Below are 20,103 nucleotides of genomic sequence, written 5' to 3'. Positions count from 1 at the left end.
AATGGGTTTGTTGTGTTTTTTTAATTTTTTTTTTCATTTGGTTTGAATTTCTCTGGGGGGTTTAAATCTATCTGGAAGAAAATTGAGTTTTCATTGGACATTTATTTGGCTTATCAGAGCGGAGTGGAGATAAAAGCATTTTTGAAGCCTAATCAAACATGAAGCGGAGTCACTCTCTGATGTCGTCCGATAAAGAAGCGACATCATCGCGTGAAGAAGACGATAAATACCTCTACGTGGTCTTGAGAGGAGAATACAGTCATTCCTTGCACAAGATTAGCGTTGCCGACCTGAAATCACACTCTAGGAGACTTAGACATGGAGGAGAGGGAAAGCCCAAAAAAACTACCCAAACCTATTCTGAAGTTGCCGTATTATCACTTTCCTATATTCATGGGTTTCTTCTCCGTCGGGTCCAAGATTTTCATGGTCGGGGGAGGGGTACTCACCATGGGATTGAAGGACTTGCCTTTGCGGAAATGTTATGTCTTTGACACCTGCAAGCGCAACAACCCCTTTGATCTTCTGAAGGACGGGCCTCCTATTTACGTTCATGGCCATACCCTTGCCTACGGAGATCTCGAGGAATTCATTCGACCCTGAATCCGAGTCTTGGACTCCTCTTCCGCCCCCTTCCATTGATCACGATCTCCTTAGACCTTTAAGGGAAATCGTGATGATGATGATTACGAGGTCCAGGAAAATCGTGGTTCTTTTCTCAACCCGGAAAGGCATAATATATGCTGTTGATGTTGTCTCGCGGGAATGGAAGCACATGATGATGAGCCCGTTGGGTACTGGTGAGATTGATCGGTTTCCCTTTTGCTAGCAATCCCTCTGTTTGGGTGGTTTCTGGTATGGTTTCGCCTGCACATTCCAATCCCCTGTTTGCGCCTATGGTTTCGATTGGGACAAGGGGTTCCGAGCACATCGAGAACTTGAAGATAGTTATCCATCCAGGCTTGTGAAGCATGGAATCGGAAAAACTATGGTGCCCGTGGGAAATAGAACGTTATTCGCTGTACCCGCGGCGTGGCTTTCGCAGTTTTGCAGGAAGACATTGTCGAGTTACTTTCGACATGCATGTTTAAGTTTACATGCAGCGGAAAGTCAAAACCTCTCAAGGTTTCTAAACAGTATTGGGCAACATATGTCATGAAAAGTGACATGGGGAAGATCCTGGCATTTCTTGCATGCCTTGCTGTGTGAAGTATGTACTTTGATCTCTCAGTTCCTTTCTTGTGCTTTAGGTTAGGGACCTTGGAACTCTTTAACATGTGCGGGCAACTAAAATTATAATCTGATTATCGTCGTTTGATTTTAGCCGTTCGTTTCGGCATTGTACGGGGCGCGATTCACCTTCATAAAATTTCTGAAGTATCTCACTCTTCATTCAATTTCCAAAAAAAATCACTGTCTTTTTTATATCGTATTTTTACGAGTCCAATCAAACACAATATAACTAGTAAACTAGTTTTTCAAAGGTTATATAATCTCATCTAATATTTCATTCCATGAACTCTTCTTGATTTTTTTTTTTCTTATCTTTAGTCTCACATCTTTTCCAACTCGGCAATCGAGTGTGTCATATATTTTTCTTTTCCCTCCTCCCCAACCCACAGTCACATATCGTATTTTACCGCCAATTAAAAAGAGAATTAAAATTCATAAACTAATGCAGCAAAATTAAATTTTTTGTACAAAATCTTTATTTTAGCAAAAATATTATGTCAAAAAAATGACAACAACGATTAGACAGAGGGAGGTCTTGGGCACTACAGGGTGCTGTGCTTGATCTCTCCCCTCCTCCCCACCCCTCTAGACTCTCTACCGCCAATTAAAAAGCTAATTAAAGACTAAAGTTTAGTATAAGCTAATGCAGCAAAATTAAAAATTGTGTATAAAATCTTTACTACTTACAGAAAAAATAGTAGTAGCACTAGTTATTTTATGTTAAAAAAAATGACCACTATGATGAGAGAGAGGGAGGCCTTGGGGCACACAAGGGAGCTGTGCTTGGTCTTGTCCCGAGCTTAAAAATAAACAGTATACTTATCTTATTTTGAGAAATACTTGGTAAAAGTGTCAAGTATTTTGAGAAATAATCAGTTTTTAGCACAAATTTTTTTTTGGTGCTAAAAAGTAGTTATTTCTCAAAATATTTAGATAAAAGTGCCAAAATTTTATTTTTTCGATTTCTCTCGTCGAGACGAATCAATAACCCATAAAAGTTTGGCGCAAAACTAAAAAATGCTAAAACAATTCAAATAAGGACAACTTTCAGATTTAAGTTAAAGTTTAAGAGAACGGGACATTACCGCGGGACGGTTTCGGAGACACTTAAAAAAATAACCTATAGTTTCCGATCAAATTTTGATGATCCGAACAGTTCAATGTGTTTAAAACGTGTTTCTAAGGGTGCTCGCAAGAAATTAGCTCAAAAAAATATCAAGAAGGGCTAGTTTTGTGCAGTTTTTCATAAAACAGTATCCCCGAAACTGTCCCGACTGTTCATTTATGGAAGAAAAAATGTAGATTTGTTTGCTAAGTTTTGGATATCCCATTAAGAGATTAAATTCTCTACATCGTCGGTGTAAACATTTGTTTCCTCCAAATCAATTATATTGTGTCATGTTGCTATATTTTATTAATTGGAATCAATGTATGGCGACGTGGCGCAGTGTAAAATATTATTAGTGATCCCAATTAATAAAATATGACGACGTGACACTGTGTAATTAATTTGAAAAAAATAAATATATACACCGACGGTATAACGAATTTATTCTCTTCAGTTAAAGTATGTTTTTTTTCCCAAGATGCTATATGCGTTGAGGTCCATCAGATCCGATCACATTTGAAAGTTCGGGACAAGGCACACGAACAAAGAGAATAAAATTCATTAATTCTTTACTTTTAGAAAATTAAGCCTAAAGAAAGTTCCGCAAAGATTTTTTTGGACTTCTTCTTGTTTTGTTCTCATTTAATTTTTTTTGTATTTGTTAGTTTTGCACTTAACTTTTATGGATTCTTAATTTTTATGAATTCTTGATTTGTCTCATCAAGACAAAAAAAAATTAAAATTATTATTTTTACCCAAATATTTTTAAAAGTTTCCAAGATAAAACCTCAAAAAGTCAGCTTTTGAGGCTTTTTGTTGGATATTTTTGAAAATATTCGGATAAAATAAGAATCTTTTACTTTTTCGATTCTTCTCATACATACAAATTAATAATTCATAAAAATTAAGCACAAAATTAATCTACGCAAAAAATTAAATTAAATAAAAACAAACAAGAAAAAAAATCACAAAATCTCAGTGGAACTTGTTGCGCAAGCAAGAAGTGAATATTCCCCAGCCCAAACGAGACAGAGCAAAACAGACGACAAAATCCCGAAATCAGCGACTCATAAACGGATTTTGTTTTGGAGTACTACTTACAGCGGCTCCGCTTCCAGAAACTACGACTACTACTGCTGGTTTTCTTTTTCCCCAAGAGAGAGACAGACGGACAGACAAAGCAAAACCGCTCACTTCCAACGCCTTTAAATCAAACCTCCACTCTTTCCTTCATTCTCACAAATCCACATTCCTCTCTCTAACAACCTTCAATACCCACTTCTGTTTCTCTCTCTAGACTCATGGGTAATCAACCAAACATCGTTTTAGTTCGTCTTCCATTTGATATACTGTCAATTTTCCATTGCTGTGTGCTTAGTTGCCTTAATTTGAGTTTTGGGTTTGGTTACTTCGTTTTGTAGGTTCTGCTGATAAGAAGATTAAGATCGGAATCAACGGTAATTATTTTTTTGTTTTCAAAGTTTTACTTGTGTTTAATTGTTGGATTAGGGGAATTCATCTCTGCTGAAAATGGTTTAGGTTTTGGAAGGATTGGTCGCTTGGTAGCCAGGGTAGCTCTCCAGAGGAACGATGTTGAACTTGTTGCTGTCAATGATCCCTTTATCACCACTGATTACATGGTATATATGGAGTATTTGCTTTTATGTATGTGTGTGTACAGTTATTGGTATATGTTAATGTTCGCTTTGTACGTTTGCTCTGTTTTTTCCCTATTAGATTTGTGTTTGTTTTCCTATTAGATTTGGGTATATGTGTCAGTCCCTTTGGATTGAGGGATTCGATAAGGAAAGAAAAAAAAGTAAAGGGTTAGAGTTCCTTGCCAAATTGCTCGTTTGGATTTTGTTATTTGGTGAGAAATTGAGAGAAAAAGTTCAAAAATGATACTCCTATATATTTTTAATTGGCTCCTTCCACTTTCTTATCACACCATTTCTCACAAAGCAAATTGAGGCTGGTGTTTTGCTTATGTCCACGGTACATGTTTGCTCCCTTCCCCCCGCATCGTTGGCTTGTAAAATGCTTAGATTTTAGAGCGTGAATTTGTGATTGCGATTTGACCTCGTTACTGTTGATGGTCCCTTCTCCAATCAATGCTTAGTATATGTCTGTTTGTTCATATGTCGTATTCAGTGTGTATGTCAGCGTTTTGATTATTTCACATGTTTTTGCTACTTTTACCTTTTTTTGGGTTGGAAACTATTCAGAGAGTGATGTTTCGTGAATGGGAATTGTGCAGACATACATGTTCAAGTACGATAGTGTTCATGGCCAGTGGAAGCATCACGATGTCAAGGTGAAGGACTCAAAGACCATCCTCTTTGATGAGAAACCAGTCACTGTGTTCGGCCTCAGGTATAGCCGTATAGCACTATAGCAGTCCGTTCTTCCTTAACTTCCGTTGTCCTAAATTTCAAAACGAGTAACGAAACTTGCAATTTTCGTGTGGTTTTTCTGCAGGAACCCTGAAGAAATTCCGTGGAGCGAAACTGGGGCTGAGTTTGTTGTTGAGTCTGCTGGAGTTTTCACAGACAAGGAAAAGGCTGCTGCCCACCTGAAGGTTTGATTTGATCTCCCATTTTTGTTTGTTGATTTTCTTTGTCTGATGGAAGTTTGAGAAGGTGTAATTGGGTTGTAACTTGCAAGGATAACATAGTACAAAGTCCACTGTAATTAATTCTCTCATTGACTGAATTGGGTTAAATTGTTCAGTGAATGGTTATCAAGGCTTTTGATTCATGTAGATGTGATGATTGGGTATTGACTTTAATTGTTTGGGTGGTGATCAGGGTGGGGCGAAGAAGGTGGTCATTTCTGCCCCGAGTAAGGATGCTCCTATGTTCGTTATGGGGGTTAATGAGAAGGATTACAAGCCCGATATGGACATTGTCTCAAATGCTAGCTGCACTACCAACTGTCTAGCTCCTCTGGCCAAGGTTACATCTAAACCAATCAAGGATAGCCAGAATTGTTGGCTTAGTTGATATTTCACATGGCTTTGCTCATAGTTTTCTGTTAACTTTTTGCAGGTTATTAATGATAGGTTTGGCATTGTTGAGGGTCTTATGACCACTGTTCACTCGATTACTGGTTAGTCATTGCTTACATCAGTTACATGGTTGTATATGGTTTTGAATAATGAGTTATGATGTTGGATTTAATATCGTCTAAATGTCTCTATTATATTCTCACAGCCACTCAGAAGACTGTTGATGGGCCATCAAGCAAGGACTGGAGGGGTGGAAGAGCTGCTTCCTTTAACATTATCCCCAGCAGCACTGGAGCCGCTAAGGTAGTTGTCGAAATACAAAGTTACTCTCTCAATTGATGTGACAATTGTTGCTTGAACGATATTTGAACGCAATCTTTTGCCCAGTAGTAGGATTTGTTGAAGAGCAGCCAGCGGAGGCCCTAGGTGAACTTTAAAAATGAGGCCTCCCATTGTTATGTATGTATATTAGTTGTTTGAAAATATAAGCATGATAAGCCTTGGGGTGAAGTGGCAGTCCCCTTGTCTATTGGGTACTTTAGGTTGTGAGTTCCAATATCACCTCCAACAAATAAATGCCATTTTTTGGACATGTCCAATTGAAAGAGAGGTAGAGATGAAGAGAGGGAGAGTTGAACCCACAACCCTGAAGCTAAAAGAGGGGCCTCCTACCACTGAACTACACTCGTCTATGTTGAAACATAAAAAGCATATATAATATAATATTTGGAGGCCTTATTATTGGGCCAAAAATTGGAGGCCCAAGGCCGTGGCCTGGTGGGCTATGCCTAGGGCCGGCCCTAGAGCAGCCACTGTAATTAGATGCAAAATTTTCAAAATCCTGAACACCCATCTTGTGTTTCGTTAAACAACACGTTATAGTTATAGGTTGTGCGTCCTTGTTTGGTGAGATTTTTGACTGATTTCCTTGTTTTTTCCACTCTCACAGGCAGTTGGAAAAGTTCTGCCAGCACTGAATGGTAAGCTGACTGGAATGGCCTTTCGAGTTCCGACTGTCAATGTTTCAGTTGTGGACCTCACCGTTAGGCTTGAGAAGGGGGCTTCTTACCAGGAAATCAAAGATTGTATCAAGTGAGTATCCTACTCTTGAAACTTGCACTGTCATCTCGCGAATAAAATTAAGCAATTTATATGCCAGAGGATTTGTTCTGGTGTCCTTGGTGTCCTTGATGTCCTAACAAGGATCTTACCACTGGTTGCTATGACGTTCCGTTGTCATCTGATCTGATATTCTGTTTCTTGGTTAATTCAGGGAGGAATCGGAGGGGAAACTCAAGGGGATTTTGGGGTATACTGAAGATGATGTGGTCTCGACAGATCTCATTGGTGACAGCAGGCAAATTTTTTCATTGTTTACCTCCTTAGCGTCCTCGCTGATTAGGTTACCTAACATGTGCAAGCATGAAATTCTTATCAAATATCGTGTTTCTTGTGCAGGTCAAGCATCTTTGATGCCAAGGCTGGGATTGCCTTGAATGACCATTTTGTGAAACTCGTCTCTTGGTATGACAATGAATGGGGCTACAGGTAATTCTTGTATTTTATTTTTCTCTCTCATTGTAGTGCAAGTTTATCCATCCAACTAAAAGTTTTTAGATTGGATGAACATTACCCACTTTGTTTGGGGGCCGTACCATTTCCCTCTAAGATGATCAGAGACAATTAATTTGTAGGGTGTGGTTTGTAAGCCAATCCTGAAAAAAAATTAGATCAATGCTTAGCCTCCAAACCTTGCCTTCAAATAAGGTTGAGAAAAACCCCAAGCATAGGGCTAGGTCGTCGGTAGCATAATAAACCGGTAAGACCGGGATCGTACCACAGGGAATCGAAAATAGCTTAATCGGATTGTTGGTTCTATACAGTGGTTTCGGCGTTTAAGACGGCCAACTTGGTTTTGCTTTAAATGGTGGAAAACTAAGGCAAAAGACTAGAAAAGAGTTTTATGAACTAAAAGAGGCAAGTCTAGGGATCGTCTAACCCTTGACTTAGGCCGTTACCGGTTCTCAATATAACTCAAGCGAGAGTCACGACCGCGTGCTCACGCCCGGAAGATTTAGCTTTAAAGACTACGTTTATTGAAAGATGTGATTAAACAGAGGCGAACCAACTTGTTTTTAACATTTATTGAACACATAGGAGGCCACGAGCCCTCGGTAAGTTGCTTGCCAAGACCGCTTGACTAAACAACTTACCAAGGAGTTAACACCCCTTGTTTAGACCAAAAATGCAAGTTAAGCTCTATTCCGAAAATCATGCTTTTAAGCCCGGTGGTTTGAGAACCAAATAACGACCCTAGTCCTCGGGAAAGAGTATTCCGAGACTTAACCAAGTAACTACTCACTCATAGCTAAAGCACAAAAGAAAGCATAAGAATGTGACATGATTTTCTAACCGATAGAATCGAAAACAAACTGGATTTTATAAAGGATCTAGTCCGTACTAACAACTTTAATAAACAAGAAAAGAACAAACGACAAATACCTTGAGTAGTTCTTGAGGAAATTAACACAAAAGCTTGAGAGTCTTTAATGGAGTTTCTAGAAAAAATAAAATACTTAAAGTGAAAAAATGACAAGAGAGTAAAGAAGAGAGAGGGATGAGCTATTTATACAAGATGGCCTTAATCCCTCACAAAATATCCTAGAAAATATCCTAAAAGTAGCCAAAAGTGGAAAATATCCCAAAAGTGGAATGATGAAAAAGTAGCAAAATCGTGAACATTTTCTGCAGTATGAACCGGTATTGGCCAAATCCCAATACTGGTACAAGGCCTTCAAAAATCTGCCAAAACCAACACTCTGATCAGCACGTACCGGTACTCGCCAAATTCCAGTACCGGTTCATAGTCTCCAGAACTTATATTTTGGGCCTGCCTTGGTCTTATCAGCCCGACGACGACCCGACGCTCTATCCCTTCTCCAGTAATCACCCGAGGGGACTTGATGGGGCGTCGCCACAAAGCCTTGGACGCTTGGAAACTTCCGCGAGCAATCCTTAGCGATAAAAAAACCTTCTTAAAGCCACATATTTCCTGAAACTATCAAAACACAACCTTACGTGCAAAATGGAATAAAAATAATAAAGTAAGGAAACAAACGCTACAAATTAAAGGATTTTAAGCGCCAAGACTATACAATCTTGGCCGCTTATCAATCAATCCGATGTCTGTTAAGTATTTCAGATTTACACTTGTCTTCGTTGAAAATTCTAGGGAAAATTTCAAAAAAGCCCCTGAACTTTTTGACAACTTGCAAAAAAACACCTGAACTTTCACTATTAACAAAAAAACACCTAAACTTAGCATTCCGTTAGCAATTAAACCCCTGCCGTCCAATTCCGTCAATTTTTAACGGATGGAGCTAACGGAAGGTGTTAACTTTTTATTTTTTTACTTTTTACATTCAAAAATTACTTTTAACTCTTTCTTTTTTTATTGGTAAATAAATATGCAATTAAGTTCTTTTTTTCTTATTATTTATCGAAAATTACTTTAACCCTATTTTTTATTTTCAAATTTTACCTTCCCCCCCCCTTTTTTCATATTAGAATCGACTCCACACAACCAACCGCCAAAGCCTTAGCCACAATTTCAAAAATTCAAAAGTTCTTTTAACCTCCTCTTTGTAACCTTTTCTTTTTTTTACTACTTTTACTTCCAAAAATTACTTTTAACTCATTCTTTTTTTTAGTCATAAATAAATATGCAATAAATAGTAAAAATGGGTTAAAGTTATTATTATAAATAGTAAAGATTAGAGTTAAAGTAATTTTTGATAAATAGTAAGAAAAAAAACTTTATTTCATATTTATTTACTACTAAAAATAAAGAGTTAAAAGTAATTTTGGAAGTAAAAAATATAAAAAACAAGAATGCTAAAAAAAAGAATAATTTCGAATTTCTAAAATTAGAGCTAGAGCTTTGGCAGTTGATTGGTGGAGTGGGGTTAAAGTTCTAAAAAGAGAGAGAGAGAGAGAGAGAGAGAGAGAGAGAGAGAGAGAGAGAGAGAGAGAGAGAGAGAGAGAGAGAGAGAGAGAGAAGGGGAAAGGTAAAATTTGAAAGTAACAAAAAAGATGGTGGTTAAAGTTATTTTTGTAAATAGTAAAAAATAGAGTTAAAGTAATTTTTGATAAATAGTAAGAAAAAAAAACTTTATTGCATATTTATTTACCAATAAAAAAAAGAAAGAGTTAAAAGTAATTTTTGAATGTAAAAAGTAAAAAAAAATAAAAAGTTAACGCCTTCCGTTAGCTCCATCCGTTAAAAATTGACGGAATTGGACGGCAGGGGTTTAATTGCTAACGGAATGCTAAGTTTAGGTGTTTTTTTGTTAATAGTGAAAGTTCAGGTGTTTTTTTGCAAGTTGTCAGAAAGTTTAGGGGCTTTTTTGAAATTTTCCCAAAATTCTAGTCTAGAATTTGAGCCAAGAATTGAATGGTTTGATGAAGCACTTATCGATATACAATTGAGTTGGGTTTTTAAAAGAATGGCCAAAAACCAAGCCTTACAAAATGGACGGATTCAATCTTTGATCCAAGAGTCGGTGAGGCCCTGCACAAAATATGCAATATTCGCTAACTTTTTAGAGTGTGAACAAAAACAGCACTTTTTCTCACTATGATTACTCGCTGCATATTTTGTTCCTTGCTGCATATTTAGTTTGTTTCCTTGACACTATAGTATATGTTGTTGCAGTTCACGGGTGATCGACTTGATCGTACACATGGCTTCCGTTCAAGCTTGATTAGTATCACCTCAGATGATGCATAGAACTAGAAGTTTTGCTCGTGTTGATGGGTAGTTTTTGGGTCTCTTGAGGTTGGTAGTTCTGAATAAACATCAGGTCTTCTGTACTTAAGTTGTTGACTATGTCTGGGTCTTAAGTTGTTGAACACCGTCCTTGTTTTTTATGTTGACTCATGGAGTCTTCCTGGGTTTTTCCTTGTTGCTCTGTTTCCTGAGTATAATTAGTGGAATATTTTCTAGAATATGATAGTTCGCATATTATGTGAGAGTTGATTTCAGTTTTTTTTTTTTTAAGTAACTGACGCGTTTCGCATCGCATAGAATTAGATGAGTGAACTAGTTCTGTGTGAGGATATGTTGAAGAATTTGAGATGTCACATTTAAGCTTTGCTCTCATTCCCACTCTCTTTGAAGTTGCCTCACAAAATCAGTGGACACCATTCTGCTCAATCGGTTGGAAGACATCTAAAGGCTAAGATCCATTTTGGATTTTGTGTCCGTTGGCTGGTCTTCCCAGAGTTACAGAACATTATTTTGGAATCAATAATGTACCATGGCCGCCGTTCGAAAAAAATAGAAAAAATGTACCATGGATACAGGTGCTGCTTTAGATGTTTCGCAGGATCCACAATGTGTGTGTGTTCATTTACGACCCATTTCCAGATAGCAAGGCAATGAGAGTTGAAGTAGAAGTTGGAAGTTAATCCAAAACAACCGGTTGATGCAAATACGGCGATTCATTCATAAATCCCGTTTTGTGATCCCAAGTTTCATAAACTCGTACAACAATTTGTGTTAATCAATTCAATCAAACCTTCCTCAACAGTACTTATTTGTTTATTTGTTTTCTACAGCATATCTTAAAAAGAACGTGTGCGACCTCCTTCATCACCATTCCTCGACCTCCTATATAACCATTCCTCCGTCAATGGTGAACACCTGCACAGCCACAATCGCAGTGATGATGGAGTAACAAGCAAAAATAAAAAGAGGGAAAGGTGAGATCTTAATAAAAAAACATAGATATGATGCGTTGGATTTAATAACCTGTCCAGTAATGTAACTGGCTGCAGGATTGAGGGCCAAGAATTCTACCAGCCCAGCAATTTCTTCCGGTTGGCCATACCTACCTGAATTTACAAAGCAGACGATAATAAGAATTATTCAAAACCTTTTGCTTCATGTTTGTTTTGAAATCACGGATTTGCACTCCTATGAATCAGATAAAGAAGCAGTCGTCTCAACCCCAATGTTATGAGAACAAATTCTATCAGGATTAGCTGGAAAACACCCCCTTTCTGCCAACTCAGCAAATGCCTTCTTCTCTCCCACAACTTCCCTGGCTTGGAATCCTATGTTCCTGTCCCAGTGCTAAAAACACTACACGTGTCCACCACATTAAAAAAAACCATGGACAAGCCACACCCAATCCTCCCACCAGGATCTCTTGATTGGATTTCGCCGACAGCGACCACCAGAAGAACACCATCTCTCTACTCTACAATCACCACCTTCTCACATCTAAAAACTTTTGAGCTACACACACAAACGCATATATACAACTCAATCCACAAGGAATTATATATGACATATCTGTAAATGCATTTCACGTTCTGAAAGATAAATAGTGTTTTATTGTATTTCGTTTTGACTTGTTTTCAAAATCAGAGTTTAATGAATTAACAACCCACCCTTAAATTCTGAACAATTCGATCGGCTGTGTTTGGGTTAGGTCAAAAGGAGGATTTTGCTGAGTTGGCGAGCCTTGATTTTGGGGGGGGGGGAGAGGAAAGGAGGATTTTCCTGCTGATCCGGATAGAATTTATTCTCCAATGTTATAGGCGACCCTAATGTTACATCTACCGGACGCAAGGGAGCGCCCTTATTCACCAGATGCTAGCTTGTAGCACAATTGGAAACAGGGATTTAAGATTTGTTGTGGGCAGCAAAAGGAAGTGAAAGAACTAGTAAACCCAAAGAGAAGTGTTTGGATTCAAGCCCATGGTACAAAGACAGATCCAGAAATAGAAAAACAGAAGAAAATCAAGTAATTCAGGTTTAGGTAGAAATGAAACGAAAACACAAGGCTATATCTCAGCAAGAGCTTATATGTTTTCATCTATCTTACCCAAAGGGATGGTTTCCAAGATTTTCTTCTCAATGTCTCCCCCAAGCTTAGCGGTCATATCAGATGCAATGAATCCTGGGGCAACAGCATTAACCTGTTCAAAGAAAAGCTTAACTATCTAGTACAGTGTGTAATTATGGGAATGGATTGACAAGATTGAAAACTCACATTAACATTCCTGCTTGCATATTCCTTTGCCACGGTTTTCGTTAGGCCAATTACCCCTGCTTTGGCAGCACTATAATTGGCTTGCCCAATATTACCAGTAAGACCAACAACTGATGCTATATTAATTATCCTCCCCTGCGACAAATGAAAGATCCCAAACCAAATTATTGGATGAATTCTTCCAGATAAATAAAAACATTTTATCATTTCTTCTCAAAAATCCAAAGATCATTCTCAACGACACTCTCAATATCATAACCGGTGACCAGCGTACTACAACCTGTGAGAAAGGGATACCTTTTTCTTTTTCATCATAATTTTGGCCGCAGCCTGCAAATAGTGGAAAACATTATTAATCCAACAAACAAGAAAGCTACATGTCTGTCAATACTCAAGAACTAAAAGCCTTCACACCTGTGTGCAGTGGTATACACCAGTGAGATTCAGATCTATAACTTCCTGCCACTGAGAAGTCTTCATTCTCATCAATAAACCATCTCTAGTAATACCTGAAATGATAGGGAGGATCATTCAGAGGAAAACCTAAAACTGTATACCATGGAAGCAGAGACGAACTTTCAAGAACCTGCATTGTTTATCAATATATCAACAGTTCCCCATGTGTCAACTGCCTGTACATGGGACAATCATGAAGTATTAGCAGAATATTTAAACCTAAAACAATTGTGAAAGAGAAAATGTGCTCACAGTTTTGATCATTGATTCCACATCCTCTTCTTTTGAAACATCTCCCCCAAAAGTAAGAGCCTGACCACCACATGTCTCGATCTGCAATTAGTGGTAGTGAAGTCATTTTCCTTCCACATTAGGGCCAAGCAACACCTTGTGGTGCAAGGAGTACAACAGATGAAGATGAAACATACAAATTGACAAGGATAGTCTCACGACGTGATTCAAGGGGATGGCTAATGGGATACACATCTTTGTTTCTTCTTGTTGTAATTACAATCATGAAACAGAAAAGTAAATATCATACATGAACCACTGGCCGCAGCAGTAATCGGCCATGTAGTTGTATAAAGTTTCCTCAAGTTCACTAGGTAACAGTTCCTGTTGGTGTCGTAAGAAACCAATATAGATTTGCAACAACAATGTTCCATAATAATCAAGTGGCTGACTGGCTGGTTTTTAGCGGTAGAGGGAGGGACAAATCATTCAAGTTGACGCCTTTGCAGTATAGCAACCATTGAACCTTAATAAAGTCCACCAACCTTCAAGTTTTGAATTGTTAATTAAGAAGAGATAAACTCAAGGAGAAAAACAGGAAGAGCACATGCATCATGCTTATAACAGCTGTGCTATGAATGCAGCAGAATATGTCAAAGGAGATTATAACGATTTAACAGCACCAATACAGCTACAGTACCCACATCCTTAAGAAGAAAAAAAGAACTAATTGATCAGATGACCCCTAAAAAAGAGTTATCCGTTACCTCTTTACAAACTTCTTCTGCCTCCTTCGATGACCTAGCATAATTAACCAGAACCTGTCATTGGAAGTCCATAATTAACATTTGGAGGAAGAGCCAGCTGAATGAAAACTGATCCACTGCTTATGATATCAATTATCACTCTGAGGCAATCAAAAAACATCACTTATCACTCTGAGGCAATCAAAAGTAGGTTATTGAAGCATGTAAATGCAATTCCGGGAATGGCTTATGTAGAATCATAGAGTTGCAGTCATGTCCTTTGTATGTAACTTGCAAAAGCATCTTTAGCAACAAACCAAATCATCCACTGAGCTAGAAGTAATGAAACCTAACAAAACTATTGCAGTAAGTTACTTGTCATGGGTCATAAACTTGTGAAAATTGGTAATATTTTTAAGCTGATATTACTCACTAGAGAGAAATATGATTTAAGCTAACATCCTCAAATACTTGTGAAGAATCCTCTGACCTTACAACCAGCGTTCCCCAAAGCCAACGCGATAGCTCGGCCAATGCCTCTAGAGGCTCCAGTGACCACAACAACAGGAGCTTCCACGCTTTGAGTTGATTCAATACTAGCTTGTGCAACAGTGGCGACCTGCGCTTTTACACCTGCAGTTTCCATCACAATCAAACAAATCTGAAGAGTTTAAAGAAAAAAATTTAATTTCCAATCTAAGACATGTAAATACAAGGACATTCTTCATCGAACTGTCTTTGTTTTCAAGAAAAAACACTGACATGTTAAATCTCAATTCAATGGGTTTCTCAAACCCATAATTTCCGAGAAACTCTATGACTCTTGATGTCCTAAATTAGCCATATGCGCAGGTGCGGCTCCGCAAGGCTTTCTCAGGGGTTCCCTGGTTGAAAAAATGCATTAAAATATTCTTTCTTTTTGCACATAATTTTATTTTTCTTTAATATTGCCTCCACTGAATTATTTGTACAAGTTCAGAGTAAATGAAAATTCAGTTAAGGAAGTAGATTATATAGCTCAATAAAATAGGATAAATTAGGCCTAATAAGTTTTCAACCAAAATAACTATATTTATTTTATAAAGTGTTTTGTATACAAAATAAGTTTCACATATTTTTCTCACCGATGAGCCTGCAAATGCGTAGCAAGTCCAACACAAAATAGGCCTTCAACTAATTCCTCAAAATTATGCCCGAGAAAGTACTACTCTCCTTTTTTAAGTGTCTAGATTTGTAAATAATCTCAACTTATCAAGGAGACATCGTAGTTAGACTCTTCACATCAACTTTCACATCCACTTTGTTTCCCAAATTATACTTCAATTTTATCCATCAACTCTTAACACATTAACTTTTCAAAAAGACAAAATAATGATTGTACAAACTTCTATTAATTAATTTTTCAAAATGAACATTTATAAAAGAAGTGTCCAAAATGGAATACTGGACTGGACTATTTGTAGAGGAGGGAGTAGTTTTTTTTTTTGAGAAGGCAGAAAGTACGAGTTCTAACACGACTGATTCGATCTAAAAAACACGAACGATTCAATGCAGTGATGTCATTAAGAAAATGTCGGAACGCAATAACAGCGACAAGCCTACGTATTTGCGTCCCGCAATGTATATATGTACACATGTAGTCTAGTGGAGTGAATTGCAGAAGAGGAAACGAAATCAGTACCGGCCGAAACTAACGACCCGCAATGCGATTTGAGGCTCTGCCGGAGGTGAACGGATCCAACTCGGCCGGTAACCGGAGAGCATTGCCGGAAATGAGCGAGTTTCAGGTCGCCGGTACGTGCGATCGCGGCGGTTTTGAAGGCTGTGACGGTTGGAGTAGCCATTGAAGCTCTGGTGAAAATTTGAACGGAAACGATTCAGGAGGAGAGAGAGAGAGAGAGAGAGAGAGAGAGAGAGAGAGAGAGAGATAGTTGCTTTGGAAGCACCGAAGTCAGAGAGAGTGGCGATGAATACAAAGAGGCTCCCTTGATGAGAGTCGTTATATAAAAACGTTGGCTCCATGGGTCGGTAGGGACGCGGGGGGGCTGCTGCCCCAATTTTGGGGCCCACCCCGATCTCGCTCCGATAATCTGAATCGTTCACTTTGTAGAGCTCGTCGAGTAGAACAACTATGCAAAAAATCAGCTTAATTGGATATCATTAAGTACCTGATCGGAGCCCATATAACTCTTAGTCCATGAGGTACAGTGGATTTGATCCAGTGTTTCGGATCCATTCTTTTTAAGATAAAAAGGTTCCGATCAAGTACTTAATGATATCCAATTAAGCTGATTTTTTGCATAGTTGTTTTACTCGACGAGCTCTACGAAGTGAACATTTCCGATCATTGGATCGAGACCGGAGTGAGCCCCAAATTCGGGGACAGCAGCCCCCCTCCCTCCGGGTCGGTAGTGCCCGCGGATGGATGTCAACATCTCGATCACTCGTGTGATTCTTCAGGTAACGCAAAAAAAAACATCCACCACCATTCTTATTTACGACATGAGCCAATTATATTGTAGGCCTTGATCTGTTTGACGTTTATGCAAAAAAAACAAGTCGATCTGAGATCCAGAAAGATTTGGTCGAATCGTATTTTGTGAAAAGTAATAGATGGCCAAAGTCTCACGGTCTATTTCTCTTGTGACAATATGTTTTCGTTGAAATAGATAGCAGTGTCCAATGATCTTAGTTTTTTGTATAGATGTTAAAAACAATAAAAAATGAATTGTGTGAATCGTTAATTGAACCTAGTGATTGATTTCGTTTCGTGTCACACGAGAGGATCTCGATTGGTGGAAGGCGAGTGAAAGATGCAAAATTAAACCCACAACCTTATTTGTTTATTTTGTTGCAAGACAAATAGACAGCTAAGACAACATGTTTCTCTTATGACTAACATGATTCAAAGCTCTTACGAATTTTCAATAAACATGATTTTTTGCAATGTATGATGAGAACATAAAAACCTACAAAATGAAGAGATTAGATCGTCAAATAAAACTGTGGTAGGCCTTATTTTACATCACGAGAGGGTCACATGAAAATGTCAATCAAGTGAGAAAATCTTGATTCCTCGGACTATTTAAATAATATAAATACAATAAGTATTGAATAACTATCTTTTACTTCATTATTTTTTTCAAATTTAATTAAATTTGGTTGTCACTTATAATTAAATATAAAATTGTTTCACTCTTAGCCTTTATTGGTTGTGAAACTCAAATTTTTCCATAATAGTGATTGCAATTCACATAACTTCTCACCTTGGCTCTAAAATATTTTAAAAAAAATCTCTGTAATTGTTGTCAATGTACCTCAATTACAAGGTGCCGTCCATTCCATTTCGTTAACTGAAAATGACAAATTTGCATCATCTCATTGTGACATCTGAACTTATCGTAACCATAAAAAACAAAAAAAAGTCATATTTAAGCTATTCAAATCCAAACAACATGTCACAATTTATTTATATTTTTTTAATCGTACCATCTATTTATGTAACCAAACATAACCAATGACCATCAATTTTTTTTTTTGGTGCTTCAGAAATTCCAACCATTAAAACGAAAACGAAATAAGTTCAAGTACATGCATACTGTCGCGCCCTAGGTTTTCAACATAAATAAATAATTCATTTCAATAAATGAACCTCGCATATTACAGATAATACCCCAAAGAGAGAGTTTCAAATGATCATTTACAAACCAAGTTTCCAAGTTTAAGGTTTTACAACATTGGCACTACGGCTTAAACTCCATGGCTAATTAAAAGAGTAGATTTAGAGGTTACATAATATTTGAAGTTAAAAGAGTTCAATTGAATTTACAATTTACATCTTTACAAAAGATCATACGAACAATGATGGAATCACTTCACAAAGATGGCATTCAAAAGGGCATGAAGCCACGCATGCACACCATGCACTCCGCGTCGAATCATTGAGATGTACCTGAAAATGATAGGTTGAGCTACACTAGCCCAGTAGAGAATTTTATACTCAAGCTATATATAAATGCGATGAAACATGCTATAAGAATGAATAATTTCCAATGAACGATAGAAGATACAAGAAGCATAATGAACCGACAAACAACGACTACGGAATTCAATACGTCTTATAGATATGCCTAACCATTCGTACAGTAACTATGAGTAACTTTGAGCACAAATCAATCTAATCAACCCAATACTATTTCTCAAATCATTTTAAGACTCCTCAAATGAATACCACCTTTACCTTTCTTCATTTCTTACCATTTACGTTCAAGCCTTTTTTATAAAAAGAAAATATTTCCTTTTGATTGCCAAAATAACTTTGAGAAAAACTTTCGACCTTTACGGGCCAAGCTCTGTTGATTCGCTTGAATACCGAAATCCGTTGATTTGTGCCCAAATACCGGAACCGTTGATTCGCTTACCTGAGGATTTTTCATAAAAATCCTTTTTCTAAAACCAAATTCCTTTCTTTTCAAAACTTTGATAAAATCAATCATTTATTTCTTTGTTCGACAGTTACCATCTCGAGCAACAAACAACTCAACAACATCACGAACTTCTATAACCAATCATAACTTCTTTCATCATGCGAGTCATTCAACCGTATTACCACCCCTTGAGTTACTGTTAATTCTTTCCACCTGGGTTTCCGCATTATCACACCTTGCGTTGCGGGTCCTCTAGAGTCCCTGCATTACCACACCTTGTGTTGCAGGACCCTCAATTCAAAATTATTAACATACACACACACACACACACATTACCAATCCACATACAAGAAAACAACGTTCCCAAGGTCATATTCTTTCATTCATCGTCACATAAGGTTTAACAAACTCATAGACACGTCCCCTTATACATAAATAAACACCTTAAGCTCACGTTATTCTTCTAAGTCTATCACGATGTCCCACGTCATGCATCGAACGACTCCATAGTACGTTTCTTAATTCACCAATCATCACATCATGTTATAACGCTTAACAAGTCTATATCGATCATTAATAAAAGCCACAAAATCTACTTCAGTCGACAAAGAGCATAAATAATGCACGAGTATCCTTATCATTCGATTCTACACTTTTCTAAGTTATGATGAGAGCCCAATGAGATCGATTGGTCAACAAATCTTTCGAGGTACGAACAATCAAGTTTAGAAGCGATTCAAAAGTGTTTAAAGCGTGCTAAAAGTGATTGGGGTTCAAACGAGTATGAGAAGAGCAAGACGTGTCAAAACTGTCCAGAAAACAGGGGAGGTATCAATACCCCAAAATGAGGTAGCGATACCTGGACGGCTGCTATCCAGAAAGGGCTGGGGTATCAATACCTCGGAGTTTTTCAGCGAATTTTCAGACTTCGAAAGACAAAATCCCAACAACAACAACGAATCAAGGCACGATCCAAGTACATAATCACCTTATAAACACATAGAGAGAGTAAGAAATCCCTACCTCGAAGTCGAAAAGCAAACACGAAGAGAGATCGGGCCACGCAAGCTCTAGAACTCAAATCTCGAAATACGCCAAGTACACTCCTTGCCGAGCCGAACCCAATGAACAACGAGCTCGTGAACACGCGACGAAGGTAGAATGATGGCTGTTTTTCATGGGTTTTGAGTTTGGGAGAGAGTTTGAAAGTGGAGGATGGAGAGAGAGAGAGAGGGCCGAAGGGGAGGGAGAGAGATCGGGAGAGTGGAGAGAGAATGGATTGGGGATTTTAATCCCCTACACCCCCGCACACACATATATATACTAAGACACATACTAATCACACTTGCACTCCCTCCACTTTCAATCTTTATTATTTAAGACCCAAATTAAATAATTCCAACAAATTTCACATTTATTCAAAATTTTAATATTAATACAACCTTTAAGCGATTTTTGAATATACGGGTCTCTACACATACTACAAAACAAAGCAAATAACTTTGTAGATTCGAACGAGGGAAGCCTGGGTGCGAGTTAGTAGCATTTTCGAGTCAATAGCCAAAGCTTGATAAGGGTGCCCAATAGGGGGGCCATCATTGAGAAATGGGAGATGCATCTCCTTAGCGGTTGACTCGGATCTTAAATGAGCAATGAACAGTTGAGAGTTGTATGTGTTCAGATTCAATCAGAGCCGTCCGTGTCGAGATGAACTGCTGAATGAGCCGCTATGCACCCGCTCCGCAGAAAGCTGCCGGGAAGCATCGATCCTCAGGTCCCATCATTGACCATCATTGATCAACTAGACAGCAACAAAGCAAGGGAGTCTGACTCA

The 20,103-nt window shown here is 38.0% G+C and overlaps 2 protein-coding genes across 3 annotated transcripts in view; one reads left to right on the top strand and one right to left on the bottom strand.

Annotated features, from left to right (window-relative positions):
• The first annotated feature begins 3,421 nt into the window (after window positions 1-3,421).
• On the top strand, window positions 3,422-10,357 carry LOC131311100 (glyceraldehyde-3-phosphate dehydrogenase, cytosolic-like). Its single transcript, XM_058338429.1, has 12 exons — window positions 3,422-3,646; window positions 3,763-3,798; window positions 3,881-3,981; window positions 4,599-4,714; window positions 4,820-4,919; window positions 5,149-5,295; window positions 5,389-5,449; window positions 5,554-5,651; window positions 6,298-6,440; window positions 6,622-6,705; window positions 6,807-6,896; window positions 10,063-10,357. The coding sequence occupies exons 1-12, from the start codon at window positions 3,643-3,645 to the stop codon at window positions 10,109-10,111; spliced, it is 1,029 nt and encodes a 342-aa protein (XP_058194412.1). The 5' UTR covers window positions 3,422-3,642; the 3' UTR covers window positions 10,112-10,357.
• Window positions 10,358-10,831: 474 nt separating this feature from the next.
• The window catches only part of LOC131311101 (3-oxoacyl-[acyl-carrier-protein] reductase 4-like), a 40,986-nt gene continuing 31,714 nt past the window's right edge, over window positions 10,832-20,103 (bottom strand). Inside the window, exons 1-11 of one of the 2 annotated variants that reach the window (XM_058338431.1) lie at window positions 15,524-15,821; window positions 14,333-14,475; window positions 13,864-13,917; window positions 13,118-13,198; window positions 12,996-13,041; window positions 12,824-12,918; window positions 12,707-12,739; window positions 12,410-12,544; window positions 12,242-12,335; window positions 11,161-11,243; window positions 10,832-11,052 (exon numbers count right to left, since the gene is read on the bottom strand). In XM_058338431.1, coding sequence (XP_058194414.1) covers window positions 11,020-11,052; window positions 11,161-11,243; window positions 12,242-12,335; window positions 12,410-12,544; window positions 12,707-12,739; window positions 12,824-12,918; window positions 12,996-13,041; window positions 13,118-13,198; window positions 13,864-13,917; window positions 14,333-14,475; window positions 15,524-15,686 — 960 coding nt within the window. In that variant the 5' untranslated portion in view covers window positions 15,687-15,821 and the 3' untranslated portion in view covers window positions 10,832-11,019. Of the gene's footprint in view, window positions 11,053-11,160; window positions 11,244-12,241; window positions 12,336-12,409; window positions 12,545-12,706; window positions 12,740-12,823; window positions 12,919-12,995; window positions 13,042-13,117; window positions 13,199-13,863; window positions 13,918-14,332; window positions 14,476-15,523; window positions 15,822-20,103 lie in introns of those variants that run through there. The other variant, XM_058338430.1, reaches the window with a different exon arrangement.

Source organism: Rhododendron vialii, chromosome 12a, assembly GCF_030253575.1.
Source record: "Rhododendron vialii isolate Sample 1 chromosome 12a, ASM3025357v1".
Taxonomy (NCBI): Eukaryota; Viridiplantae; Streptophyta; class Magnoliopsida; order Ericales; family Ericaceae; genus Rhododendron; species Rhododendron vialii.
This window is presented reverse-complemented; position numbering and strand designations above follow the sequence as displayed.

What these genes read in the sequence shown, in the direction of transcription:
- LOC131311100 (XM_058338429.1), top strand. An exon ending in TTATCACCACTGATTACATG is followed by an intron (nt 3,982 to 4,598) that starts GTATATATGGAG and finishes GGAATTGTGCAG; the next exon opens with ACATACATGTTCAAGTACGA. An exon ending in GTCACTGTGTTCGGCCTCAG is followed by an intron (nt 4,715 to 4,819) that starts GTATAGCCGTAT and finishes GTTTTTCTGCAG; the next exon opens with GAACCCTGAAGAAATTCCGT.